Source organism: Myotis daubentonii, chromosome 17, assembly GCF_963259705.1.
Source record: "Myotis daubentonii chromosome 17, mMyoDau2.1, whole genome shotgun sequence".
Taxonomy (NCBI): Eukaryota; Metazoa; Chordata; class Mammalia; order Chiroptera; family Vespertilionidae; genus Myotis; species Myotis daubentonii.
The window spans coordinates 53793289-53820794 of NC_081856.1; the positions used below are offsets into that span (position 1 = coordinate 53793289).

The following is a 27506-nucleotide window of genomic DNA, read 5'->3' on the forward strand; positions in this document are numbered from 1 at the left end:
GAGGGCTGTGGGCGTGATGGGGGCAGGGAGGTGGGTCAGGGGCAAGTGGAGGGTAGTGAGCGCCAGCAGGTGCAGGAGCCGCCGCACTGGCAGCCGGGCCCCCTGCCCAGCGCTGCCCTGTGACCAGCAGAGAGGCCGCGCCAGGCCAGGTGCTCGGGGCTCGGTGCTTGGACCCGCGGCCGGGCCAGACGCTGGCCGGCAGTCAGGTCGCAAAACCACTCAAGTCAGAGACGTCCTAGACGAGGCCAGGGCGCCGGGAAGTGACCTCAGCCCTGCACTCCCCTCCCGCCCTGGCTTCCTCCTGGACCCCCGTGGGATCCCAGGGCTCTGAGGAACCCTGTGTGAGAACCCCATGAGTGGGCCCTTTAGGCTGTCTTGTGCCTGGGTGTCTGTTGAAGGTTCACTCCAGAGCCTTGAGCCGGGGCGTGCCCCTTCCCCCCACTGACACCTCCCTCCTCCTCAGGGTCCCGGCCGGAGACGTCCCTCCGTGTCTGTCCCACAGCCCCTGGCCCCCCCCCACCACTTCCATCACCCCAGCTCCACAGCCTCCCTCGCCGGCCCCCAGCCGCCTCCCTGCTGCCAGGCGGGCGGCCTTTCTACCGGGCGGCCCTGCTTCCGACCTTCACTGCTGCCTGGTGCTTGCTGTGGGGGACGCGGGTTGGGGGGGGCCTCCAGGAGTGGGGTGAGCTGTGACCAGCAGGGCCGGCCGGGCGCTGAGGGCTGCGCTGGTGCCACTGGGCTGGGCGGGGTCCCTGGGCCCCTCTGGGGTGGTGGGGAGGGTCTGGGGGCCCACCCTGGACTAGCGGTGGGCACTGCAGCCGGGCTGGCCGCTCTGCTGCGACAGCGTCAGAGGCTGTCCCTGAGTGGCCCGGAGACGGAGGGACCAGGGCTCCCGGGCTCGCCAGGGGGAGACGTGGGCAAGGCCCCTTCTGGGGACCTGAACCTCTGCCCCTAAGGAGCCGCCCAGGGCCAGGCCGGCCACACTGCCCCCTGACCCGGGCCCGCCTCCGCCCTGCTGGAGTCCCGGCCTGTCGCTAGGTAACCCCCAGGTCCAGCGCTGACCCCCCTACTGAGAGGGAGGCTTCACCCCCACTTGACAGATGGGGAAACTGAGGCTGGGAGGGGCAGCCGGCATCCGGCCTGTGCCAGCTCCCTGCTCCGTCCCCGAGGCCCACGCAGGAAGGACGCCAGGTGGGGACTGCAGAGCAGGGACTGACCTTGTGTCTCCGGCCAGCTGGGCCGGACGGGAGGCAGGGCCAGGCCCGTGGGCAGGCTGCCGGCCTGTGTGCTCAGCTGGCGGAGGCGCCGGCACCAGCAGGCCAGGCGGACTCTGGGGGGCGCTGCCTCCCTCCCTCCCTCCCTCCCTCCCTCCTTCCCTCTCTTGCCAGCTCTCCTGCTGCATGGGACCCAGGACCCAGCCTGGGCTTTGGGGACGGTGGGGAAACTGAGGCTCAGAGGCAGAAGCAACCTGCCAGGGTCCCCGTGGAGGCAGGTCGGGCTGGGCAGTGCCGACTCCTCCCTCGCACGCGCCCCGACCGGCCTTCCTGTCTCTGGGGAGGAGCAGGAGCAGGAGCAGGCGCCATGCCAGTGGCACAAGGTTGGGGTCAGTCCGGGTCCAGGTGCGGGTTCTCCTGCGCCTTCGCTGTGACCTTGGGTGAGTCACCCTCTGACCTCAGCGTCCCCATGAAAGTGGCTCACAGCACCGGCCTCTCAAAGGGGGGTGAGGCCCGCCGGCTGGCTCAGGGATTGAGCGCCAACCTAGGAACCAGGAGGTCAGGGCACAGGCCCGGGTCGCGGGCTCCATCCCCAGTGTGGGGCACGCAGGAGGCAGCTGATCAGTGGTTCTTTCATCATGGATGTTTCTCTCTCCCTCTCCCTTCCTCTCTGAAATCAATTAAACTATATTTTTTAAACTATATTTTAAGGAGGGGAGGTGAGGGTCGCTGCAGGCCAGCTGGACACAGGTGGCCCTAGGGGACTCTGTGCTCCCAGCCCCCCCAGTGCGCCCTGTCGGGGTCTGGGCGGAGGAGGAGGTCTCCATCCCCGGGCGGGGCCCCTGGGCCTGCAGGTGGACACACTGGTGGTGGCCAGGGACAGGTGGACAGGGCAGGTGCCTGGCAGCAGCGCCAGGCCTGTGTCAGCTGCGCAAAGCTGTGGGGGGCACTGGCCCCTCCGTACCCTCGACCCCCGTCTCCCCAGGGGGGCCCCACCAACCCTCATCCTGCTCCTTCTCTTCCAGGTGCTGCCGGCGGCCACGGTGGGCACAGGGCTCTGGACGTGAGGCGCCACCGCAGCCCCCTGGGTCACCCACAGGCCCATCCTCCGGCCCCTGCCCCCGGCCCCAGCCCCAGCCCCAGCCCCAGCCCCAGCCCCCAGCCCGGTCCGCTCGCTGCCAGACCCTGGCATGTCCAGGCCTGTCCCGCGCCTGCCTGCCCAGCCCGCGGAACCCCGGCGGCCCCGCGAGCTAGGATGAGGGGCCAGGCCGCCCCGAGCCCGCGCTGGGTCCTCTGCCCGCTGCTGCTGCTGCTGCTGGGGCACCAGGCGTGGGCCGCCATGGGGGCCGCCGCGGGGCCCGGGGCCGAGCCGTGCGCCACGCTGGTGCAGGGCAAGTTCTTCGGCTACTTCTCGGCGGCCGCCGTGTTCCCCGCCAACGCCTCGCGCTGCTCCTGGACCCTGCGCAACCCCGACCCGCGGCGCTACACGCTCTACGTGAAGGTGGCCAAGGCGCCCGCGCCCTGCCGTGGCCCCGGCCGCGTGCGCACCTACCAGTTCGACTCCTTCCTGGAGTCCACGCGCACCTACCTGGGCGTGGAGAGCTTCGACGAGGTGCTGCGGCTGTGCGACGCCTCGGCGCCCCTGGCCTTCCTGCAGGCGGGCAAGCAGTTCCTGCAGATGCGGCGCGACGGGGCCCCCGGGCCCCCCGACGACGACTTCTCCGTGGAGTACCTGGTGGTGGGCAACCGCAGCCCCAGCCGGGCCGCCTGCCAGATGCTGTGCCGCTGGCTGGACGCCTGCCTGGCCGGCAGCCGCAGCTCGCACCCCTGCGGCATCATGCAGACCCCCTGCGCCTGCCTGGGCGGGGGCTCCGGGGACCCGGCCTCCGGCCCCGCGGGGCGCCACGGCGACGTCTGCGTGAGGGACAGGGCGGCCGGAGGCCCTGAGAACTGCCTGACCAGCCTGACCCAGGACCGGGGCCAGGATGGCGCCCCAGGTGAGTGAGGGGGCCGGGCAGCTCGGGGAGGCGGCGGCTGAGCTCAGGAGTGAGCGAGGGAAGGAGGGAAGACGGTGGGGCCGGTGTTTCCCTTTCTGGCCAGGAGGGCCCTTCCTTTTCGAAGGCAGACCGTCTGGTGGCCGCAGGCTGCAGGCTGGCGGCCGGGTCTGCGGGACCTCTGGGGACGCGGCTGCGTGGAGTGCGGTCGGTCGGGAGGTGAGGCTTGGGGAGGAGCGTGCTGTGTGAATCACATCCACGCGGTCAGTTCCTGAGACCCGGAGAGGTGCCCCAGGCTCCGGGTCAGGCACGGGAAAGGTCCTGCCGACATCAGGGTCTCTGGGACCAGGGGCAGGTCCAAGGTGCTGGAGAGCCCGGAGCGGCCCTGCAGGCCCAGGGCAGGCAGAGGCTGGGCCCGGGCTGGTCAGCCCTGCAGAGGGCGGCCGCGGGTCCTGGGGGGTGAGAGCCGGTGGAAGAGGTGCCGGTGGTGCTGGGAAGCTGGTGGGGCTGACAGGTGGCGGGGCAGGAGGTGGAGCCCCTCTTCAGGACACCCCGGATTTCCTGGGAGTATCTTCAAGGCTGGGGCAGCGGCTGGGAGGGGGAGGGCGGGAGGGCACAGTTTGTCTCAGGCTATCGGGTCCGAGATGCCAAGCAGGCAGCTGAACACGGGTGCCGGGCGTCCAGGGGCCAGGCCGGCTGGTGGTCCACGCTGGCGGGGGGCATTGTCCAGTGCTCTAGCCCCTCCTGAGCCCCTGAGGCTGCTGCACTGCTTCTCAGAATAACGTCTTTAACGACATCAAATGACCGGTGGGGCCCGGCCAGCCTGGCTCGGTGGTTGAACATCAACCTATGAACCAGGAGGTCACGGTTCCATTCCCGGTCAGGGCACAGGCCTGGGTTTCAGGCTCCATCCTTTCTGAAATCCTCTATGATAAAAGGCTAATATGCAAATCGACTGAAGGGCTGAACCACCAGTTGCTATGACACACACTAACCACCGGGGGGCAGACGCTCGACACAGGAGCTGCCCCCTGGTGGTCAGTGCGCTCCCACAGGAGGAGCACGGCTCAGCCACAAGCAGGGCTCACAGCTGGCGAGCGCAGCAGCCGGCCTCTGTGGCAGCGCTAAGGATGTCCCCTCAAGGCTCCCGGACAGCAAAAGGGCACAGGCCGGGCTGAGGGACTCTCCCCCCCCCCCCCCAGTGCATGAATGTCGTGCACCCAACCTCTAGTCAATTATAATAATAAACAAGTGTGTGCGGTGCAAAGGCCCCCGTTATGCTGGGCCCCCTCTGCTTAAGCCCCCGGACCCCAGATCCCGACTAGAGGCCTCCCTGAGCTGTGAAGGTGGCTGGGGAGGAGTGGGGAGAAGGGGAGAGGCAGGCAGAGCCCCCGGGGGGGGTGTCCAGGAACCCAGCAGAAAATGCCCCATCCATTGGGGGGACACGTCGGTGGCTTCATGCAGCTCCGGGCGGTGGGGTGGACGGCCGGGAGGGCTGACCTGGGGCTGGGCAAGGCGGGGTGACTGTGGCCTTGGCTGGGACAGCTGCTGAGGAGCAGAGGCGCGGAGGGTGGCTAGTTCGGGGGGGGGGGTGGTCAGTGTGCTGGGCCACTCCCCTGCGGCCACCTGCCCGAGCCTTGGTTTCTTCACCTGCAAAGTGGGGACTGCTCTGCGGGGTGCACTGTCCCAGGAAGACAGGGCCAGGCCCCCTGGGCACCCAATACGCAGGTGCTGGGCCCGGGGGCTGGTGGGCAGCGCCGTGCGGGGAAGTGCCTGGCGCTGCTCAGAGCCGCGCGGAGTCGGATGAGAAGGTGGAGGCGGGCAGGCATGAGGACCGGGACAAAGCCTGTGTGCTGGGGGGCCAGAGCTCCGCCCCTCGCTGGGCACCCACTCTGTGCCCTGAGGCAGGAGCTGGGGTGCAGTGGGGAAAGCCCTGGCTGGGGTTCACTTGTTCTCTCGAGAACAAAGGGGTTACTGGAGGCTTCGAGCAGGAGTGACTGGCTCGGCCACTGCCCAGGCTGTAGGCGCACAGGGTGTCCAGGCCCAGAGCAGGGAGTCTGGGGGGGGGGGGGGAGGCACTGCAGGCACCCAGAGGGGCCTGACGCTGGCTTGCTGGGGGCACAGCAGCTTCTGGACTTGGGGGGGGGCGGGCCTGGCGGTGGTGGGGGCGCCGATGGACTTGCTGATGCACAGGGTGTGGGTGCGGAGGAAGGAGGTGGCCAGACCACTCCCGACATCACCGAGGTGGGAGACACCGGGTGGGGAGGAAGACCCGGAGGTCAGAGTGGACCCGAGTGGGAGAGGCCCCTGGGTCGTCCAGGCGGTATCCTGCGAGCAGGGGCTCTGGGCCTGGGGGTTCTGCCAGGACCAGGTTGGGACGACGCCCCAGCCTGGCCTGCACACGGCTGGCCTGGGTCCCCCAAGCCCCTCAGCCCAGCAGCTCAGCAGCGCCCTCTCCCGCAGCCCCTCTCCGTGACTGGAGAGAGCCAGCGCTGCTTCCCTGGTCGCGTGAGGCGTGGGCACCGGTGCACACGCGTTTCTGACGGGAGCGAGTCGGCGCCGGACCCTCGGTGTCTCCTCTTAGTCCTGGGCAGGGGACCCAGAGGCCTGCGGCAGAGACGGGGGCCCGGGGTGTGGGAGGGGGGTGAGCAGGAGGGGCCCCCGTGGGGATTCCAAGAGGGAATGGCTGGCGGTGGTGCCCGGAGGGGGAAGGGGCAGGCGTGTGTGGGTACATGTGTGTCCCTGCATCCGTGTGCCCAGTGTGTACGTGTGTGTATGGGGATGGGGTGGCACATGGACCAGAGAGGTCCAGCGTCATTCAGAAGACACACAGCGGCGCCGGGCAGGCGCTAGACCCCAGATCCGTCCGGAATGCCCTCTGCCAGGGAGCCTCGCCCCCTAATGGGGGGGAGGGAGGCGGGGGAGGCGCGACCTTCATCTCCTCCCCCAGAAGGCCGTGCGCAGCACCGCGGAGGGAGCAGGCGGCCCAGGCCAGCCGTGGCCCATTTTCCCGCTCCCCCCGCCGTGCCTGTCCAGGCGCCACCTGGCCACGGCACGCGCCCGCCTCGCTCGGCCTGTCCCCTCTGCCCGGCCGCCCCCCTGAGGCGCACTCACACCAGGGTCAGTCCGTGTGTCCCCCGTCCCTCCGTCTCGTCCCTCCCGTCTCTGTGTTCTGCCGCGGTGTGACGGGGCCATTTCTCTCAAGGGTCGTTTTAAATATTCATGTTTTAATTAAAGAATTTTATTGCAGAAGCGACATGGGAGATAATGAAAACGCAGCGTCTTGGGGGCTGGGAGTGTGGGCCTGTGTGTCCCTGTCCCTGTCCCTGTGTGCGTGTCCCTGTCCCTGTGTGCGCGTCCCTGTCCCTGTGTGTGTCCCTATGCATGTCCCTGTGCATGTGTCCCTGTCCCTGTGCGCGTGTCCCTGTCCCTGTGCATGTGTTCTTGTCCCTGTGCGTGTCCCTGTGTGTGTGTCCCTGTCCCTGTGTGTGTGTCCCTGTCCCTGTGCATGTGTCCCTGTCCCTGTGTGTGTCCCTATGCATGTCCCTGTGCATGTGTTCTTGTCCCTGTGCGTGTCCCTGTGTGTGTCCCTGTCCCTGTGCGCCTGTCCCTGTCCCTGTGTGCGTGTCCCTGGCCCTGTGTGCGTCCCAGTGGTGGGGAGGGGCTGAGCTGGGGGCTGAGTGTGTGTGACGCCTGGACAGGTGGGTTGGAGGACTGGGACTGAGATGCTGGGCTGACACCAAGACCCACCCAGGACACCCAGCCCGCGGGAGGGGCCGAGTCCCGCGCCGACTCCAGCCTGTCCCCACGTGGTGGGTGGCCTCTGCCGTGACCCCCCCCCCCCAGGACTTTGGTCTCGTCCCAGCCCCAGAGGCCACGCTTCCCTCGGGAAGAGCGTGGGAGCCCTCCCGGGACCTGCGGGGTGTGGAGAGGTCGGGCAGAGAGTGGGGAGGGGACCAGATGGCACTGAGCGCGTTGAGGGGCACAGGAGAGCCCGAGGGGGTGTGGGGAGGCCTGAGGGCTCCCTGCTGGGCTCAGGCCTGACCACCTTGGCCAGGGCGCTGCGCTCACACGGACCGAGTTAGAAAACTGGGGGAAACAGGTGTCAGTATCCGCTGGTGACGAGGCCACCCCAGACGTGCGGGAGGGAGGGTGGGCCGTGACCACGGAGCACACGCGTGTGCCATCCCCCACAGGGGAGCTCCACGTGAGGCTGCCGTGTCCCAGAAAGACGGGAGGAGGGAGGCCCGCGGGGGGTGGGACAGGGGGTTGCCGGTCACCCAGGCCCGAGGGCGGAGCCGGTGGGCCTGGGCCTTCCACCTCCAACAGGACCACTCCCAGGACGAGCGGCTGGAGGAGGGGCCCGCAGACAGGCCTGGGGCGGGGGGGGGGGGGGGGGGCTCGCAGGCCCCAGTCTCCCTCTCTCTTTTTTGGATGCATTAGTAGCTCCTTTTTTCCTGAGAAATATTCTTTTTGTTGTTACTGTTAATCCTCACCTGAGGATAATTTCCCACTGATTTTTAGAAAGAGTGCAGGGGGGTGGGGAGGGGAGAGAGAGAGAGAGAGAGAGAGAGAGAGAGGATGTGAGAGAGGCACGCCCCTGGCTGCCTCCTGAACGCGCCCCCACAGGGTTACGGTTTGAGCCTGCAGCCGAGGCCTGTGCCCTTGACCGGAGCCGGACCTGGGACCCTTCAGACCACAGACGGACGCTCTGTCCACTGAGCCACACCGGCCAGGGTCTCTGTTTCTGAGATGGGCGCCCCCCCACTCCCGCGCGCTCCCTGGTCTGCGAGGCGAAAGGAGAGGACGCCTCTCCCAGGTGCTGGGAGGGGCTCTCGGCGCCTCACCTGCAGGGGGCGCCGCACCTGGAGGGGGGCGCAGTGGGGCATGGCCCTCAGCCTCACCCTGAGGTCCCAGCACCTGCGCAGCTGGGCGGGCGCTGGCCACGCGGCCGAGAGGGGAGCCCCACGCTTCCCTCAGGAAGGGCGTCCGAGCCAGGCCCCCAGGTCGGCAGGGTGTGGAGAGGCTGAGTGCAGATGTGTGTTGGGGGGCGGCGGGGGGGAGGGGGGGCAGGTGTCCCTGGGCCCGTTGGGGGCCACAGGGAGAATGCAAGGCAATGTCTGTGGGGGCGGGGGCTGTGGACTGGGGACGGGTTGGGGAGGGATTTCAGGGAGCTGTTCCAGCCCCTGAGGTCCCCATGGGCAGGTCCCCGCAGGGGCTCAGAGGAGGAACCTGGTGCCCAGGGACAGGCCCTCCACTGGTGGGGGGGGCGGGGTCCTCGGGGAACCCGGCCAGGTGGGCGGGGTGAGTGGGCAGGTGCTGCGCCACCTGCTGGACTGGGGCGCCCTCTGCTGGAGGAGACGGGAAGTGCACAGTCCCCCTTCTCCAAAGGGGGACTCCCCACGCACCCGGAAGGCCCAGCAGAGGGAGGGCCCCCCAGCGCCCCACTCCCGCCAACGTGGGGTGTAGGGACGGGGAGGTCACAGCTCTGGGCTGGGGTGCCAGGGTGGGAAGAGGCCGGAGCCCCCTCTCCCTGCGCCTTCCCTCCTGGGTGGCCAGGCTGCTCGGAGGCCATTAATTGGTTCCATTCATCCCGTAATGAGATGGAAATGAGGCTTCCGGACAGAGGCGCATTGAGCTGGGGAAGAAGGCGGCCTCTCTCCCGGCCTGGAGGGCGGCCCCAGCCTTGCCCCTCCTCCGCCGGCGGTCGGGGGAGCTCCGGCCGGGAGCACCTTAGCCGCCCAGCCTTGCAGTGCTCACCCCTGTCCTGGACGCACATTTATCAAGTGTCAGCTCTGTGTGGGGACACACATTAAAAATAAAACGCCAACAGAAATAGCAGCTTCATTTCCTGAGTGTCCGTTAGAGGCAGGAGTGTGGCCAAGGCCGGGCTCAGCCTGTGCCGGGATCGGGGCTCAGCCTGTGCTGGGATCGGGGCTCAGCCTGTGATGGGATCGGGGCTCAGCCTGTGCTGGGATCGGGGCTCGGCCTGTGCTGGGATCGGGGCTCGGCCTGTGCTGGGATCGGGGCTCGGCCTGTGATGGGATCGGGGCTTGGCCTGTGCCGGGATCGGGGCTCAGCCTGTGATGGGATCGGGGCTCAGCCTGTGCCGGGATTGGGGCTCAGCCTGTGCTAGGGACGAGGAAGCTCATGGCCAGGGTCAGAGACAGTGCAGGATGAGGCTCCAAGCTCAGTGTGGGGTCAAGGGGACTCAGCCTGCGACCAGCGTCCGAGTCCAGCATGTGACCCGGGCCAGGGGCAGGCCTGGGGGGCGGTCTGTCCTCTGAGCCCATGGCCACCCCCTCCCCTCTTCCCCCACCACATCCTTGCCACCTGGGTCACCAAGGTAACCAGCCCTGAAGTAGTGGGTGTTTTGGCAGCTGAGGCCTAACCTGAGTCTATCCTGAAAGACGAGCTCTGCAGCAGTTGCCATGGGAACCGAGTGGCATCCTCTGATTAGCCTGGCTTGGACACTCTCTCTCCCACCCACGGCTGGTTCCACGTCACGCAGGCTTCCGTGTGGGGGCTGGGCCGGGGAGGCGGGGGTGACCGGGGAGACGTGCCCAGCCTGAACCGCCGCCAGGCCTGTCTCCCAGGACTCCAGCCTTCCCTGCCCCTGTGTCTCGGGGTCACAGGACAGGGTGGCCAGGGCAGGGACCACTGCCGAGGCCTAGAGGCCCGACAGGCCTGTGGCTGGTCGTGGTGGGCAGCCGTAGTCTGGGGGACACCACGGAGCATGCAGGGTCCGACTGTGGGTTCCAGGCCTGCTATTCTCCTTGGCTCGTTGGGTACCTGGGGCTCCCTCCCGTCCGCGTCTGGCACACGGCCGTGGCACTGGGCGTAGCCCCCCGAGTCGGGGCACGAGGAGCGGGAGCAGCCTCGGCCGTCGGCGCCCTGCCCGGGCACACGGACAGGCGGAGGCGAGCGGGCCTGGCGATTTCATCCTTACCTGCGGTGTGAGCCCCGGTGGCATTTCTGCAGGAGACTCCAGGCTGGTGCTGCTGATTGCCCGTCAGTGCCAGCTCCGGACAGGCCTCCCAGGCATCCGGACCACCCCCTTGAGCCCTAGTTCCCGCTGCTGTGAACGGGGTGAAGAGCCTGGCACAGAGCAGGGCCCCCGGGAGGCGGAGGGGCCCTGCCCAGGACGCCCCGGGACAGCTGGCCCCGGGAGCAGCCTCCCGTGGAGGGTGCGGGGCGGGCCCACAGTGGGCACGATCCTGCTCAGGCTCCTCCTAGCGGGGGGCACGGGCCCTCCACGGGGCTGCAACAGGAGCAGGGAGGCCTTGCTGCGGGAACACGATGGCGGAGGAGGGCTCACACCCAGGCCCAGGAAGGGGCTCAGAGCCAGGCGCCTCCATTCCCCACCCCCAGGCCCGGGCAAGCCTGGGCCTCACCACACCTGGGAGCCTCCTGTGACTGAGTGTGAGCGAGGGATAGGGCAGGGGCCGTGCCCACCCACCAGGGGCAGCCGCTAAGGTCCCAGCCTCTCCTGCCTGTCATGGTCTGAGTGCATCCGCCCCCCACCTGCGGTGTCCCTCCCGGCTGGGCGCAGGGGACAGGCAGGAGGCTGCGTGCCCTCGCAGAGGTGCCCTGCCTCTGTGGGCCCGGGGGAAGGTGGGGCCGTGGTGGGAGGGTGGGCCTATGAGAAGAGGGAGAGAGGTTCCCCATAGGCTTGGGGTGGACGGCTCCCCTTGCCCACTGTGCACCCGGCGTGGAGAATGAGGCCCCTCCGCCCACACTGGGAGGTGCCTGCCCAGCCGGCCTCGTTCCCTTGCGCCTGGCTCCCCCTGCTGGCCGGCTCCGGGAACAGGCTCGGGAGCCAGGCGGAGGGGCCCTCCACTGACCCAATCTGCGCTGGCCAGTCACTTGGACACGAAATTTGCTGCAAATCAGATTGACTCTCTGGGGCCGTCTCTGACCCCAGTGACAACGCCCGTGCCCGTCCTTGCGCAGCCCTTTCCTACCCTCCTGCGTCAGTCCGGGAAGCAGCGCCCGCTATCCTCAGATGAGGGCATGGGCAGGGCAGGATGGCCCATGGCGGGCTGGGGGGGGGGCCACCTGGACCTGGTCTTTTTTTAAATGTATTTTATTGACTTCAGAGAGGGCGGGAGCGGGAGAGAGAGAAGAAAGCCCGACCCAGTCCCACCTGCCCACTGAGCCCCTGCTTCACTGGCGCACCTGCCGCCCGCACTCTCCAGGCTCCACACCTGTTCTGTGAACACCCGTGTGAGAGGGTCATGGATCGGCTGCCTCCTGCACGCCCCCTACTGGGGATGGAGCCTGCAACCTGGGCCTGTGCCCTGACGGGGACTCAAACCGGGACCTCCTGGTCGTAGGTCGACGCTCAACCACTGAGCTATGCCAGTTGGCATGCACTTGGTCCTTAGGCCCTTAGTCTCCGGCCCACCCTTCCCCGACACCCCTGCCCCCCCCCCCACATCCCGCACTTCTAGCTGACCCTCCACACCCAGGCCTCCCACGTGCGGGCCCCACCCTGCGGCCGCTGTGCCCCATCCCTGCCTGGGAGACTCCCGGGGTCACCCTCTGAACTCGGGACCCCTGCGCTCTGGTTCCCACCAGGCGGCTGGAAGCTGTGGTCCCTGTGGGGCGAGTGCACGCGGGACTGCGGGGGCGGCCTGCAGACGCGGACGCGCACCTGCCTGCCTTCGCCTGGCCTCGGGGGCAGCAGCTGCGAGGGGGTCCTGGAGGAGGGCCGGCTGTGCAACCGCAAGGCCTGCGGAGGTGAGTGCGGGGGGCGGGCCGGGCCCGGGTGGGCGGGGACCTGGGCGGGGTCCGGCCGATGGGGGCGGGGCCTGGGCGGGGTCCGGTCGGTGGGGGCGGGGCCTGGGCGAGGGCGGAGCCGCGGGTGTGGAGCCGCGAGAAGGAAGGGCTGGCAGTAGATGGGGCTGGGTGGGCTTTCTTCTCCCCTGTGGGTTGGGGATTTGGGGGCGCTGCCTCCCTCCGCCACCCAGCCCCACCTGCCCCCTGCCCCCCTGCCCAGCTCCATCCACCTCCGGAACATGCGTCTCCAATAAGACTCTCTAATGACCTCATCCATGTTTTAGCTGTTCCCATAAAATTAAATCAGGTTATAACGAGACTCCATCCTAAGGGTTGGGTTTTGCTGGGGAAGAGGGTCCCATCGCAGAAGCCTGGAGAGATTCCTGGGGTGCGGGGTGGTGGGGTGCTGAGCAGGGCCCTGGGGGAAGAGGGCGGGGCATGGAGCAGGGAGAATAGGGCCCGGGGCCCTGGTCCCAGGTTTCCCAAAAGTCCGGGGGAGGGGGCGGGGCGGCCAGGGTCCCGAGGGCCACCGGCGCTCACCGGAGCCCGCCCCGCAGCGGCCGCGCGCAGCAGCTCCCGGAGCCAGTCGCTGCGCTCCACGGACGCCCGGCGGCGCGACGAGCTGGGGGACGAGCTGCAGCAGTTCGGGTTCTCGGCCCCGCACACGGGTGAGCTGCGGGGGGCGAGGCGTGAGGACGAACACGCGTGGAGCGGGGGGCTGGTTTCACGGGGAGGGTCTTAGCACAGATACCGACTCACTGCCGCCGCCCGCACCAACAGCCTTAGTCGCCCTGACTACCCGAGCCTCCCGGCGCCAGGCTGCCCTCTGCTGGCGGCTGGCTTAGGGGCACCAGCCCAGCCCGCGAGTTCGGGGGGACGCAGGTCCTGAGGTCCGCCCCGCCGCCCCTCCCCAGGGGTCGGGGCCCCCCTGCGGGTCTGGCCGCGCTCGGGCTCCGAGGCAGCGCGAGGCTGTGGGTCTGCCCGCAGGTGACCCCGCGGCCGAGGAGTGGTCCCCGTGGAGCGTGTGCTCCAGCACGTGTGGCGAGGGCTGGCAGACCCGCACGCGCTTCTGCGTGTCCTCCTCCTACAGCACGCAGTGCAGCGGGCCCCTGCGCGAGCAGCGGCTGTGCAACAACTCGGCCGTGTGTCCAGGTGGGCGGCGCGGGGCCGGGGACCCGGTGCGGCAGCCCGAGAGGGGCGGGGCCGGGGCGGGGCATCTGCGCCAGGGGCGGGGCATCTGCGCCGGGGGCGGGGCGTCAGGGGCGGGGCATCTGAGGCGGTGGTTGGGCGGACACGGGAGGGAGGTGGTCATCAGGTCAGGGGTTGGGCAGCCGTGCCCGGTGGCCGCAGGGTCAGCGGCGCCCCGGCTTCTCCGCACGCAGTGCACGGCGCCTGGGACGAGTGGTCCCCCTGGAGCCTGTGCTCCAGCACCTGCGGCCGGGGCTTCCGGGACCGCACGCGCACCTGCAGGCCCCCCCAGTTCGGAGGCAACCCCTGCGAGGGCCCCGAGAAGCAAACCAAGTTCTGCAACATCGCCCTGTGCCCTGGTAGGTGAGAGGGAGGGCGCGGGGGGCACCGAGGAGGGCGGGAAGGGCCAGCCCCAGGGGCCAGGCTGGAGGTTGGAGACTCTGGGGCACCCTCATCCATGTGCCCCTGGCATCAGGGTGGCCTTAGGGGTCTCAGGCCCATGTCCCAGGCTGCAAGGTGGGGGGGGGGGGCCCTGGGCGTCCACACCACGTCCTGGGCTGGGCGCGGCCCCGGGTGTTCACACGGCTCCGGTCCCTCCCTCCCCCGGGCCGGGCAGTGGACGGAAACTGGAACGAGTGGTCAAGCTGGAGCGCCTGCTCCGCCAGCTGCGCGCAGGGCCGGCAGCAGCGCACGCGCGAGTGCAACGGGCCTTCCTACGGGGGCGCCGAGTGCCAGGGCCACTGGGTGGAGAGCAGAGACTGCTTCCTGCAGCAGTGCCCAGGTCAGCGCCCCTGGGCGCGGGGGGCGGGCAGGGAGGAGGCTGAGGCCATGGGGTGACCGGGCCTGGCATGTGGTCCGGGGCCGGGAAGCGGGAGGGGGTGGGGCAGTGCAGGAGAGGCACCTGTCTTTCTGTACTGAGCTGAGCTCTGGTTTCTCCTCCCGGGTCTCAATGTTTTTCCTCCGCATGGCTTCCGGCTCCACCGCCTGGGTCCCCGCGGCTCTGCGTGTCCGGCCCTCCCGTGTCCTGTCTGTGTTGTCCGGCCCTCCCTGCGTCCCTGTCTCTCCGGCCCTGTGCCTCTGGCCGCCGTGACTCCTGGACCTGCGGCGCGTCGCTCCACACCGGCCGCCCCACAGTGGACGGGAGGTGGCAGGCCTGGGCCTCGTGGGGCGGCTGCAGCGTCACCTGCGGGGGCGGCTCCCAGCGGCGGGAGCGTGTCTGTTCCGGGCCCTTCTTCGGGGGAGCCGCCTGCCAGGGCCCGCAGGACGAGCACCGGCAATGCAGCGCCCAGCGGTGCCCCGGTGCGTGTCCCCTCGCCACCCACAGCCGGGCTCCGGGCGGCGCCCCAGTGGCCGGGTGGGCGTGGGGCTGAACTGGCCGGGACCCTCTCCCCTTGTTTGTTTTCTTAAATATATTGTTGTTGTCAGAGAGGAAGGGAGAGGGAGAGGGAGAGAAACATCCATGATGAGAGAGAATCAGGGATGGGCTGCCTCCTGCACGCCCCCTACTGGGGATCGAGCCTGCAACCCGGGCCTGTGCCCTGACCGGGAATCGAACCATGGCCTCCTGGTGCATAGGCAGATCTCAGCCTCTGAGCCATGGGGCCGGGGGACTCCCCTTGTGAGGGTGGATGTCCTGGGGGGGGGTCTGACTGCTGACCTGCACCAGCACTGAGCGCCCTGCCTGTCCCCTCCCCCCTGGCAGAGCCCCACGAGATCTGTGACGAGGACAACTTTGGCACCGTGATCTGGAAGGAGACCCCGGCGGGAGAGGCGGCCGCAGTCCGGTGCCCCCGGAACGCCACGGGTGAGGGCGACCGAGATGGGGTGCGGGCTCCTGTCCTCACGGGCTGTGTGTGGGCGGGGAGGTGGCCCTGAAGCCTGGCCAGGGGCTGTCTGCAGCACCCGTGTCCCTGTCGCCCCGAGGCCCCGTGCGTGGCAGGGCTGTGCCCGCCTCCCTGGCCGATTCCCGGCAGCAGGCGCTGGGTCACAGGTGCACCTGTGTGTCAGGCTGTCGCTACCTGACACCGAACACCCCCCTCCCAGTGCCGCCCCGTGTGGAGCTGGGCGGTGGGCCGAGCTGCGGGCTCTCCCCGTGCAGGTGGGGCCTGGAGGCTTGTCTCCCACTGGTCCCGGCAGCAGCCGCTCAGGAGCGTTGGGGATGAGAGAAAGTGAGGGGCCCTCCTGTGCCGGCTCTGCTCTCCGACAGGCCCTGCCTCGGGACCGAGGGTCGGGCCAGAGGGGCTGGGGCCCGGGAGCTGCGGGCGGGAGCCTGCCCGGAGCTGGGCCTCCAGCCGAGAGGCGGGAGCAGCGCTGACCCACCGCCTCCCCAGGCCTCATCCTGCGACGCTGTGAGCTGGACGAGGAGGGCGTCGCCTACTGGGAGCCCCCCACCTACACCCGCTGCGTCTCCATCGACTACCGGAACATCCAGATGATGGTAGGGCCTGCCGCCGGCCCGGCACTCCTCTGCCCGAGTTCTAGGCGTAACCCTCTGTCCCCGGTGGCACCCTATGGACACACGTCCGCTGTGGCCACTGGCAGGGGCCGCAGAGGGGGCCCTGGGCCTGGGAGGTCCTGGGCACCGGCCCCACCGTGTCCTGCAGAATCGTGGCGCCCAACCCTCTCCATCTCATCCAGACCCGGGAGCACCTGGCGAAGGCACAGCGAGGGCTGCCCGGGGAGGGCGTGTCTGAGGTCATCCAGACGCTGGTGGAGATCTCCCAGGACGGCGCCAGCTACAGCGGGGACCTGCTCTCCACCATCGACGTCCTGAGGAACATGACCGAGATCTTCCGCAGGGCCTACTACAGCCCCACGCCCGGCGACGTGCAGGTGCCCCAGGGCCCCCGGGCAGGGAGGGGGCTGCAAATGGTCACCCTGAGCCCGACCCTGGTCACACGCTGAGCCCTGACCCTGGTCACACGCTGAGCCCTGACCCTGCTCACACGCTGAACTCTGACCCTGGTCACACCCTGAGCCCTGACCCTGCTCACACCCTGAGCCCTGACCCTGCTCACACACTGGGCCCTGACCCTGCTCACACACTGGGCCCTGACCCTGCTCACACCCTGAGCCCTGACCCTGCTCACACCCTGAGCCCTGACCCTGCTCACACCCTGAGCCATGACCCTGGTCACACTCAGCCCTGACCCTGGTCACACCCTGAGCCCTGACCCTGGTCACACCCTGAGCCCTGACCCTGGTCACACCCTGAGCTCTGACCCTGGTCACACCCTGAGCCCTGACCCTGGTCACACCCTGAGCCCTGACCCTGGTCACACTCTGAGCTCTGACCCTGGTCACACTGAGCCCTGACCCTGGTCACACCCTGAGCCCTGACCCTGGTCACACTCTGAGCCCTGACCCTGCTGCCTGTCCTCTGTTCTTCCTCCTCGTCCAGAACTTCGTCCAGATCATCAGCAACCTGCTGGCGGAGGAGAACCGGGACAAGTGGGAGGAGGCGCAGCTGGTGAGGGCGCGGTCAGAGCAGCAGGTCGGCCAGGCAGCGGGGACCTCCCGGGCTGAGCTGGCCCAATGCTGGGTTCTCACCCCGGTCGGCCTCGCCCGTCGTGTGGCTTGGAGGAGGTCGCTTAGCCTTCTGAGCTCAGTTTCCCCGTCAGCCAGAGGACAGTAGCTCACCTTGGGGGCTCCGTGAGGACGGGGGTGGGGATGTGTTGGTCACGTGGTGCTCGTTGGGGTGACCGGGACGCGGCGGTTCTTTTTCATCGGGAAAGGGTGGTCCCTCCCTCCCTCCCAGGCTGGCCTGCCCCCGGGCAGCACCCAGGGGCGACGGCAGGAGCCCAGGGACCCGCTGTCCTCCCAGCCTGGCCCCCTGGCACAGCAGCCCCCCGGGCCCAGTGTCCTCATCTATGAAGCGCGACGGGTACTCGAAGGTCCCGACCCCGCTTCCCAAGTCAGGCCCGGAGCCTGCGGGCTGGGGAGTGGCCAGCAGGACCCCAAAGCTGAGGGGCAGGTGGAGGAGGGGGAGGAGGTGGAGGAACAAGGTGCCCCCGGCCGGAGTGTGGGGCCCTCGACGACACCCCTGTAGCTCTGGTGGTTGGCGCTCTCGTGGGGCTGCTCCCGCCTCTGAGGCTGCCCCCCCCCACCCCCAGATGGGCCCCAACGCCAGGGAGCTGTTCCGGCTGGTGGAGGACTTCGTGGACGTCATCGGCTTCCGCATGAAGGACCTGCGGGACGCGTACCAGGTGACAGACAACCTGGGTAAGCCCCCGCCCCCGCTGAGCCCCCAGCCTCTGCTCGGAGCTCTGGGCCCGGCCTTCCTGCCTCAGTTTCCTCCCCTGTGTACATGGGCAGGGCCAGACCCCTCCAGGCAGCGTCTCAGGTCAGTTCTGTGCACAGACCTGACACGATGCTGGCAGGGGCGTCTCAGACACAGACAATGTCCTGGAGACCTTGCGTCTTGGGACACGCCACGACCCCCGTCCACAGCCCCCAGGGCCGGGCCCACGCTTACTGGTGGCCCAGGGCCAGCCTTGGGGATGGGAGGGCAGGACTGTGCGGCCGCCCCTCTCTGCCCTCCACGCCCGGGGCGTCTGCTCAGGGGGCTGGCTCACCTCACGGGTATGCGGAGCCGTAATGGCTGGGACCCCACCTGAGGCCTACGATGACCACATCCCACATGCATCGCCGGGGCCGTTTGTCAAAGCCTCCCCGACTCTCTCTGCACACCCCTCCTGCACCCCACACCCCGCACTTTCCTTCTGCGTCACCCCACCCAGGCCCCGTCGTCTCCTTACTGTCCTCGCGAGGCGGGGGTTAGGGGGACAGGTTTGTCCCTGTCCCATTTTTGGAGCCACAGTGGAGGGGGGGCTGGGCTCCAGCATCGGGGGCAGCGACGTGGACCCCCCGGGCCCGTGGGACCCGGCCAGCCCGGAAGCCGTGGAGGGACCGTGCACGCGGGCGGGAGCCGTCCGCGGGGGGAACAGGGCTTCGGGGAGAGGCCAGGAAGGGCCCCGGGCCCCAGGCTCCCTCCGAGCCATGAGCACCCCACCTGGTGGCCCTGAACCCCCAGGCCCGCTTCCCAGCTCCTCAGGGCCGAGGCTCCTCGTCACGTGACTCCTCTGTCTGTCTGTCCGTCTGTCTGTCTCCTGTCGGTGCCGCCACAGTCCTCAGCATCCACAAGCTCCCGGCCAGCGGCGCCACGGACCTCAGCTTCCCCATGAAGGGCTGGCGGGCCGCGGGCGCCTGGGCCAAGGTGCCCGAGGACCGGGTCACGGTGTCCAAGAGCGTCTTCTCCACGGGGCTGGCAGGTGCGGCCCCGGGAAGGGACCCCCGGGGGACTCGGGCCGGTGTCTGAGGTCCGGCCCCGGGAAGGGGCTCTGGAGCCGGCTCGCTGCCCCCTTCCATCCCGGTGCGCGCATGGCCTCCGCTGCCTCCGGGAGCGTTCCTGCCCCCCACCCCGCCCCACGGCCTCCCGGGCCCCCTCGCGGGATGGACGAAGGCGCCTCCGGGTCGCAGCAGGGACTGGGCTCCCCGAAGTCACGCGGCAGGCGGCCCGGGGCCCAGCAAAGAGCATGGCCCTGCCTGTCCCAGCTCTCGGGGGCCACTCGGGGGACCTGGGCGGGCCCCCCAGCTCTCCGACGGCAGCGCTGCGTCTGCAGTGGATGCAGCAGGCCCCCGGAGCCCGGCCTCCCGGGGTCCAGGCTGGGGAGGAGGCAGGAGGGTGACCGGCACCCTGTCTTCCAGAGGCCGACGACTCGTCCGTGTTTGTGGTGGGCACCGTGCTGTACCGGAACCTGGGCAGCTTCCTGGCCCTTCAGAGGTGGGCCCCTGGGAGGCGGGCGTGGGGGGCCAGCCTGGAGGAGGCGGGGGGGCAGGGGCACGGGCGCCAGCGGGCACCCGGGAAAGGGGGCTCCGGGACCCCCTGACGCGGCCCTGACTCCCAGGAACACGACCGTCCTGAACTCCAAGGTCATTTCGGTGACGGTGAAGCCGCCCCCGCGCTCCCTGCTCACCCCCTTGGAGATCGAGTTTGCCCACATGTACAACGTGAGTGCCCCCGCGGGTGCGCGTCTGCGGGCGCGGCTCCTCCCTTCGGGCCCTGTGTGTGGAGGGGGGAGCGGGGGGCCTCCTCTCAGCCTTGTGGGAGCTGCTTTCACCCCCGAGTGGCGAGTGGGGAAACTGAGGCTCAGAGAGCGGCTGCGACCTGCTCAGGGCCACACAGCAGGGTGGCGTGGGAGCCGGAATCTAACCGCCTCTGACACCTGAGCCCCAGCCACGGTGGCTGGTCCCCGTCCACCTGGTGGCTCCTGTGGGGGAGACACAGCCATCCCATCCCGAGACCATGTGGTCCGGCCGCAGGCCCGCCATGCCCTGTCCCTTGGGGTTGGTTCTCTGTCAGGCCAGGCCGAGATGCCCCGGAGCCCAAGGGTCACCCAACCAGGACAGGGCAGCGCCAGGCCTCGAACCCCAGGCCAGCGTAGTGGGAGGACCAGCCCTGCTCTCTCCTGCAGTGTGGCCTTGGGCGAGTTGCTCCACCTCTCTGTGCCACGGCTCCCTCCCTTGTCAAGTGGGAGCTGCAGGGTTGGGTGAGGGCTAGGTCATTCCCATCGGCATTTAGAGCAGCTGCCCCCCAGGAATGCTGAGAGCCCCCCGCCTGTGGCACGCGGTGGCCTGCAGGATGGGGTGTTCCGAGGCCTCCCTGTGCCCGCCTGACCCTCGCTCGCTCACCCTCAGGGCTCCCTGGGGGCTCTCTGCTGCCCATTGTGCCCGCAGCTGACCAGCCATGGGAGCACCCAGAGGTAGCTCTGGCCGGGCTGCCCAAGGGCAGGAGCTGCCCACGGCCACATGGGGGCGGGAGGCAGGGGGGCGGGAGGCTCTTCCCTCCGCTGGCCTCAGCGTCCTCCCCCTCACGCACCTGTTTCCTGGAGGAACTTGTAGGCAGAGCACCTGGCCCAGCTGTGGGCGGATCCCGCCGTGACCCTGGGCCGTGACCCGTGACCGGGGCCGTGACCTGTGACCTGGGTGGGGCTCGAGAGGGGTTGGCAGGTGGCCCTGACTCCTCCCCCTCCCTCCAGGGCACCACCAACCAGACCTGCATCCTGTGGGACGAGACGGACGTGTAAGTGCCTGTGGGTGGTGGCCTCAGCCCAGGGCGGGTTTGGGGAGCTGACCCAGCGCGGCCAGGGGTGCAGTTTCTGGTCTGGCCACGTCTCCCTCCGCCCGGTCTGGCCCTGAGGCAGCATGGCGCCCACCCGGCCGCCCCCGCCCTTCCAGGGAAGTCCAGCCGGGCCAGTGACAGGCCTGGCCACCGCCAGCAGGACGCAGGCCCGGGGCGGCTCGAGGGAGGGGGGTTGGAGAGTGGGGTGATCAGATGGGAAGCAGCGGTGGGGGCTCCGGGATCACGGGCCAGGTCCTCGTCCTGCACCTGCCGATGCCGCCCGTGCCATGGACTGCGGTGCATGAGAACAGGCCAGGTGCCCGCTCCATGCCCGGCGGGAACGGGCTGGCTCGGCTGGGCTGTGACATGGGTCTCAGGGCTCGGCATGGGCACCCCACAGCGGGGTGGTGGGGGGGGGCAAGACATAGCGAGGCACGGGGAGGTGGGGACCTCATTTAGCCACAGGGACATTTGTGCAAAGGCCCCCCGCGAGGAGCAACGGCCAGAGGGGTGGAGGGTCAGGACTGGGAGGGTAGGACAGGAGGGGTTTGGCGCTGGATCCGAAGGCCCAGGTGGGCCTGGTGGGACTGGGCCTGCCCCCAGGGGTTGGGCGTGCACTGGGGAGGGGTGCTCAGTGGGAGCTGGGAGTCGTCAGGTCAGCCCGTCTCCGCCCTGGCACCAGCCCTCAGGCCTCCCTGTGCGCCCTCCCAGGCCTGGGGGGAGTGTGCCCTGCTGGGCCCCGGGCCTGGGGTACAGGCACCATGTCCCCCCTCGTGCTCTGGGCAGCGAGTGGGCGTGTGTCCTGGGGGTCAGGGCAGGCTCCCAGAGCGGCTGACAGAGGAGGACAGGGGCCGAGGCAGAGCCTGAGCAAAACCCAGGGCGCAGGCGGGGGGGGGGGGGGGCGGGGGGGGGAGGCCGTGGACTCTGCAGGGGCTGTGCCCGGCTCTGGGAGTTGTCGGGCTGCCCGTAGCCACCCACCTGGCTGCCCGGCTGCCCTTCAGCCATCACGGCTGCAGGAGCCCTGGTCCTCAGCCTCTCCCCCGTGAGGCGGGCGGCAGCAGGAGCGCGCAGCGGGTCTGTGTGAGGCTCAGGTCATGCCACGCACCGCGGGAGGGGCAGTGGACCCGGTGGCCGAGGGCTGGGCGCCTTCGGGGCGGCCCACGGAAGGAAGCCCTTCGCGAGCTGATGTGTGAGCAGAGGTACACAGCCCCGTGCGCTGCCTGGGCCTCGCCTGGGCCTCCCTGTGAGGCTCTCAGAGGCCTGGGGCCTAGCTGAGTCATCCGATCCAGAGCTGGGCCCACAGGGGAGGGAGGCTGGTGGGTGGGGGCCGGGGAGGGCTCCCCCTGCTCTGTGCTGGACGGCTCCTCCCCATGAAACGCCGGAGGAGCCAAGGGCTTCCTGGGTGACCCGCTGTGGCCCGGGCAGGCCCAGTCGGATCCCCAGTCAGCTCTCGCTGGAGGAGCCCTGGAATTGCATGTGCCGGAGAGAAGGGGCCTCCCTCCCATGTCTGCAGGGGCACGCGTGTCGGGGAGTGAGAGCACCAGTGACCATCCAGGGAAACAGTGACCTCGAAAGCCATGACTCGCCCATGGTACCCGAGCCCTGAGCACAGAGAGAGCTGAACTCAGTCTCCCTGACCCTGACCCGGGTCACACTCAGCCCTGACCCAGGTCGCACTCAGCCCTGATCCTGGTCTCACTCAGCCTTGACCCTGGTCACACTCTGCCCTGACCCGGGTCACACTCAGCCCTGACCCTGGTCTCACTCAGCCCTGAGCCTGGTCACACTCAGCCCTGACCCGGGTCACACTCAGCCCTGACCCGGGTCACACTCAGCCCTGACCCCATGTCTCATTGGCGATGACTCGAGTGCTCTCACATTGTTACGCATGCGTCACTACTGGTGGGCTGTCCCCTCCTCCGACCGCCGGGACAGCCGCGTGTGCAGCACACTCATCTTGGACAGAATGAGTCAGAGGGTCCCACCCACACTGCAGACCCTACACGTCTTGTTCTCATTACACATGCACACACATGTACTCATGTTCACATGCTCACACGCACACGTGCACATGCATGGGCTCAGCACCGACGCGGGGTGTCATCGCATACTTTGTAAACTCCAGGCCCTGACAGGCCCCTAGAGACCCTTCCGTCAGGAGTCCTGCCATGTAATCAGCCCCTCCTCTGAGTGAGGAGACCCAGTGCCCCCCTTACCCTGGCTGACGGGGCTCAGGGCCCCTCCCAGCACCCCACGTCACATGGCGGCAGCAGTGAGGTCTGGGAGCAGGCATGTTGGCACGGGAAGGAGAGTCCTGCAGACAGGATAGAGGATGGAGGATGGAGGATGGGTGGAGGATGGGGCATGGGTCAGTGAGGAGATGGGTGGCTGTGTGGAGGATGGATGGAGGATGGGGAATGGGTGGAGGATGGGGGATGGGTGGAGGATGGGGAATGGGTGGAGGATGGGGGATGGGGGATGGGTGGAGGGTGGAGTATAGGTGGAGGGTGGGGGATGGAGGATGGAGGATGGAGTGCGGGTGGAGGATGGGGGATGGAGGATGGGGGATGGGTGGAGGATGGGAATGGAGGATGGAGGATGGGGGATAGGTCAGTGAGGAGATGGGTGGCTGTGTGGAGGATGGATGGAGGATGGGGAATGGGTGAGTGGAGGATGGGGGATGGGTGGAGGATGGGGGATGGGTGGAGGGTGGAGTATAGGTGGAGGGTGGGGGATGGAGGATGGGGGATGGGTCAGTGAGGAGATGGGTGGCTGTCTGGAGGATGGGTGGTCTGTGCTCTCTCCCAGCCGCGGGCCCCCAGCACTGCCTCCCAGAGGGGGCCCCTGCCCCAGGGCACGTCCCGGTCCCTTTAAGAGCCGTGCCCCATCCTCGGTTTCCGTGGAGAGAGCAGCGAGGGGCCGGCCAAGCAGGAGCGAGCGGAAGGGAGACTTGGCAGCCCCCCGAGTTGCTGTCGGTGGCCCGTTCCCAGCCGAGTTCTCCCACGCCAGCCTGTTCCTGGTGGGCAGGGCCGGGCCGGCAGCCCTCACAGAGGCCCCCAGTGAGCATGGGGTGCACTCTGCTCCCCACCTGAGGAGGCCAGGAGGGAGGGGGGTGCTGCCCTGGGCAAGGCCACCCCCCACCGGAGCCTCTGCCCGTCTGTGCCCCCATTTTGTCCTGGGGGGCAGCCGGGCGGCAGATGCCTGCTGGGGGCCTGCCTTCTGCGAGGAGGGGCTTGGAGGGACAGACAGGTCCCGGCTGGGCCACGGGCCACTGGGCTCTGCCAGGCCTGTGCCCTCTGCCCGCCGGGCCCTCTGCCCTCGTCGTCTCGGGAGGCCTCACCTGTTGGGGGGCCTCCTGCCCATTCTCCTGCCCCCACCCCCGTGCACTTCTCCGCTCAGACCCCTGTGTCTCTGCTTCCTGCCCCAGCGGTTGCGCCCTTGCCCGTGGTGCCAGGAGGAGAGAGAGGAGGTGTCTGAGCTCTGCGGGCACTGACTAGGGGGTAGGGGGGAGGTGGCATAGACACAGGAGAGCCTCCCCAGTTGGCAGGGAGCACTGACTGGTGGGGTCCAGTCCCCTTTCTTGGCCTTGGTGCCGAGGCACCCGGGCGGAGGGGTGGCACAATGACCTGGAGGTCACCTGAGGCGGCTGGGCATTTGGGCGCCGAGCGAACGGGAAATGCCTGGCGGGTGGGCGGGTGGCCAGGGCTGTGCCGGACAAGGCGGAGGTGGCGGCCTGGCCTCCATCCATCGTGGCTGCCGGGGCTGGTGGTGAGCCCTGCGTGGCGGGACCCGGTCAGTGCGCGCTGGATGTTGTGATGGGCTAGCACAGCCACCGTGCTGGTTCTGAGGAGGTGATGGCGTCCCGGGGACGCTGCGATAGGGGAGGTGGTGCCGGGGAGCACAGGGACCGGGAGGGCGGTGACGGCGGTGGGGTGATTGTGCTGATGGGGGGGGGTGGCGAGAGGATAGCATTGGCAGTGGTGATGTTGGCAGCGATGGTGGTGATGATGTGGGTGCAATGGCAGGGTTGCTGTTGATGATGTGATAGTTGGTGATGGTGGCAGTGCTGGTGGCGTTGCTGTGATGGCGGCATTGGCGTGGTGTTCGTGGCAGTGATGGCGGTGATGCGGTGGCAGTGGCAATGATGATGATACGGACGGTGTTGGTGATGGCGGCATTAAGGACGGTGCTATAGACGGGGTGTTGATGTTGGTGATGGTGGTGGCGGTGCTGATGGTGCTGACGGTCGCAGGATGCGTGTATCACCCTTACGATGATGGTAGTGATGCTGTGGTGCTCGGATAACGTGGTGGCGGCGATGACGGTGGTGGCGGCGATGGTGATGACGGTGATGGTGATGGCGATGACGGTGGTGGCGGCGATGATGGTGATGGTGGTGACGGTGTGGTGATGGTGGTGATGACGGTGATGGTGATGACGGTGATGGTGGCGATGGTGGTGACGGTGATGGTGGTGATGACGGTGATGGTAATGGTGGTGATGGGGTGGTGATGGTGGTGATGACGGTGATGGTGATGACGGTGATGGTGATGATGGTGATGGTGTGGTGATGGTGGTGATGACGGTGATGGTGATGACGGTGATGGTGGCGATGGTGGTGACGATGATGGTGATGACGGTGATGGTAATGGTGGTGATGGTGTGGTGATGGTGGTGATGACGGTGATGGTGATGACGGTGATGGTGATGGTGGTGATGGTGGTGATGACGGTGATGGTGATGACGGTGACGGTGATGGTGGTGATGGTGTGGTGATGGCGGTGGCAGCGGTGGTGGCGATGATGGTGATGGTGGTGATGGTGTGGTGATGGTGGTGGTGACGGTGATGGTGATGACGGTGACGGTGATGGTGGTGATGGTGTGGTGATGGCGGTGGCAGCGGTGGCGGCGATGATGGTGATGGTGGTGACGGTGTGGTGATGGTGGTGGTGATGGTGGTGATGACGGTGATGGTGATGACGGTGATGGTGGCGATGGTGGTGACGGTGATGGTGGTGATGACGGTGATGGTAATGGTGGTGATGGTGTGGTGATGGTGGTGATGACGGTGATGGTGATGACAGTGATGGTGATGGTGGTGATGGTGTGGTGATGGCGATGACGGTGACTGTGTTGGTGGTGATGACGGTGATGGTGATGGTGATGACGGTGATGGTGACGGTGGTGATGGTGGTGATGGCGATGACGGTGACTGTGTTGGTGGTGATGATGCTGATTTGATGTTGGTGGTCAGTTCAGTGGCAGCTGTGAGGGTGGAGGTGCAATGACAGTTAAGGTGATGCTGGTGGTGGGCTCAGCTCTCGGGAACTTCAGGGCCCTCCTCGTGAGAACCCAATGGCCCCATGGCACTGCTGACGAGGGCAAAGGGCACAGGTAGGGTCCCTGGTCTGAGCCTTGGGCTGGGGAGTCGGAAGGTGGAGGGGTGTCGGCAGGACTCCCGCCCTCCCAGGCCCATTCCTCCCCGTGGGCTAGGCAGCCCAGGGCCCCTCCCTCTCCAGCAGCCCATCTCCCTGGCAGGCTTCCGGGGCCTCTGTGGCCCTGCCCAGCCGGTGGCTGAGGCGGAGAGGAGCGGGGCCCTGGGGAGGGCCCGGTTTCCAGCCCAGCAGGGGGCGGGCCTGAGGCTGGCAGCCCTGACTCAGAGTGGCGGCGCCAGGGGCCAGGAGCGAGGAGAATGGCATCTCGGATTGCGAGACATGAGAAGCCCTGGGGGCCCTGGTGGCGGATGCAGGGACGCTGAGCCAGGCCCAGACACTGCTGACTGCAGGGGGCATGGGCCTGGGGCAGGGACGCTGAGCCAGGCCCAGACACTGCTGACTACAGGGGGCATAGGCCTGGGGCAGGGACGCTGAGCCAGGCCCAGACACTGCTGACTGCAAGGGGCGCGGGCCTGGGGCAGGGTCTCACCGAGGAGTGGAGGGATTGGGGGGTGCGGGCCTGAGGCAGGGTCTCACCGAGGAGTGGAGGGATTGGGGGGCATGGGTCTCACCGAGGAGTGGAGGGATTGGGGGGCATGGGCCTGGGGCAGGGTCTCACCGAGGAGTAGAGGGATTGGTGGACACAGGCGTGGAGGTTGGCGTAGGGAGCGCAGTGGAGGGGTTGGTGGGCACAGGCCCAGACGTTGGCGTAGGGACCGCGGTGGAGGCGACCCCTGAAGATCATGCAGGCCGGGCCGAGGCGATGGAGGCTCCCAGCAGCCCCCGCCTGCACCTGTGGAGACAGCTGCCCACTCCCTGTTCTCCCCTGCGGCATGCTGTGCCCACTCCAGCTTCTACCGTGTGGGCGGACACCTATGAGTCACTCACACTCCAGTGTGAATTAGCCCATCAAACCCCAGGGGACCCTGACAGCCTCGCCCCATTATAGCAGCTGCTTCCTGGGCTGGCGGGAGGCATCTGAGTGCAGGGAAGGCCTGGCTCCGGGTGGGGGGGGGGGGGGGAGGGCAGGGGCTCTTGTTGGGCCTCTGGGTTACTGTCCTGATGTCCCTCGACTGTGCCAGGGCCCATCCTGCCCGCCCAGGGAGGACCTGCAGACCGGAGCAGAGCCTCACTGAGGGAGGGCCAGGCAGGGGGCACGGGGACCAGGCAGGGGTGGGGGACTCTGCAGAGGAGGAGGCTGAGGGTCAGGGACAGGCCTCGCTGCAGGAGCCAGGAGCTGGCCATGCCTATGGCCGCGGATGGAGCCAGCCAGGCCCAGCAGGTCAGCTGGTCTGATGGGGGAGGCAGGGCCCTGCCCTTCTGGTCCTGGAGGTGCCGCTGCCCCAGCTCTGTCTGGACCAGCGAGGGAGGCGCAGGTGTCGCTGACCCAGATTCCTCGGGCCTGAGCTGGGGGAGGGGGCTGGCTCCGTGACCCAGATAGTCCAAGTTTGTGACGCTCAGACAAGAGGTGGCAACAGTCTCCCCCGTGGGGAGTGGTCGCCGTGGGCAGGTGGAGGGACTCTGCCTGTCTCAGCTGTCCCTGCAGCGGGAAGGAGTGTGGTCAGACATGGGGAAGGACTTCCCGGGGCTATGGGAGGAGACGGCCCTGCAGGTCTCGTTGGAGGACTGGGAGTCCCCTGGTCAGGGTGTGCCTCGGCCGCAAGCGGGGCCCTCAGGGCAGTGGCCCCCAGGAAACGGCCGCTGACTGAGTGCTTGTCCGGCCTGGGAGGGGGCCTCGGGGGTCCCTCTCACACCTGTGGGCTGGGCCTGGGGG

General features: G+C 68.5%; 1 protein-coding gene across 3 annotated transcripts in view; it reads left to right on the forward strand.

The window, feature by feature from the left end:
• The first annotated feature begins 2433 nt into the window (after nt 1-2433).
• ADGRB1 (adhesion G protein-coupled receptor B1) overlaps nt 2434-27506 on the forward strand; it is a 48693-nt gene continuing 23620 nt past the window's right edge. For all 3 annotated transcript variants that reach the window (XM_059672425.1, XM_059672427.1, XM_059672426.1), the window contains exons 1-16: nt 2434-3211; nt 11789-11950; nt 12547-12657; nt 12977-13141; nt 13372-13536; nt 13794-13958; nt 14312-14476; nt 14880-14981; nt 15508-15614; nt 15815-16009; nt 16578-16646; nt 17290-17398; nt 18304-18447; nt 18884-18959; nt 19084-19186; nt 20215-20258. In XM_059672425.1, the coding sequence (XP_059528408.1) occupies nt 2470-3211; nt 11789-11950; nt 12547-12657; nt 12977-13141; nt 13372-13536; nt 13794-13958; nt 14312-14476; nt 14880-14981; nt 15508-15614; nt 15815-16009; nt 16578-16646; nt 17290-17398; nt 18304-18447; nt 18884-18959; nt 19084-19186; nt 20215-20258 (2624 nt within the window). In that variant the 5' untranslated portion in view covers nt 2434-2469. The remainder of the gene's footprint in view (nt 3212-11788; nt 11951-12546; nt 12658-12976; nt 13142-13371; nt 13537-13793; nt 13959-14311; nt 14477-14879; nt 14982-15507; nt 15615-15814; nt 16010-16577; nt 16647-17289; nt 17399-18303; nt 18448-18883; nt 18960-19083; nt 19187-20214; nt 20259-27506) is intronic.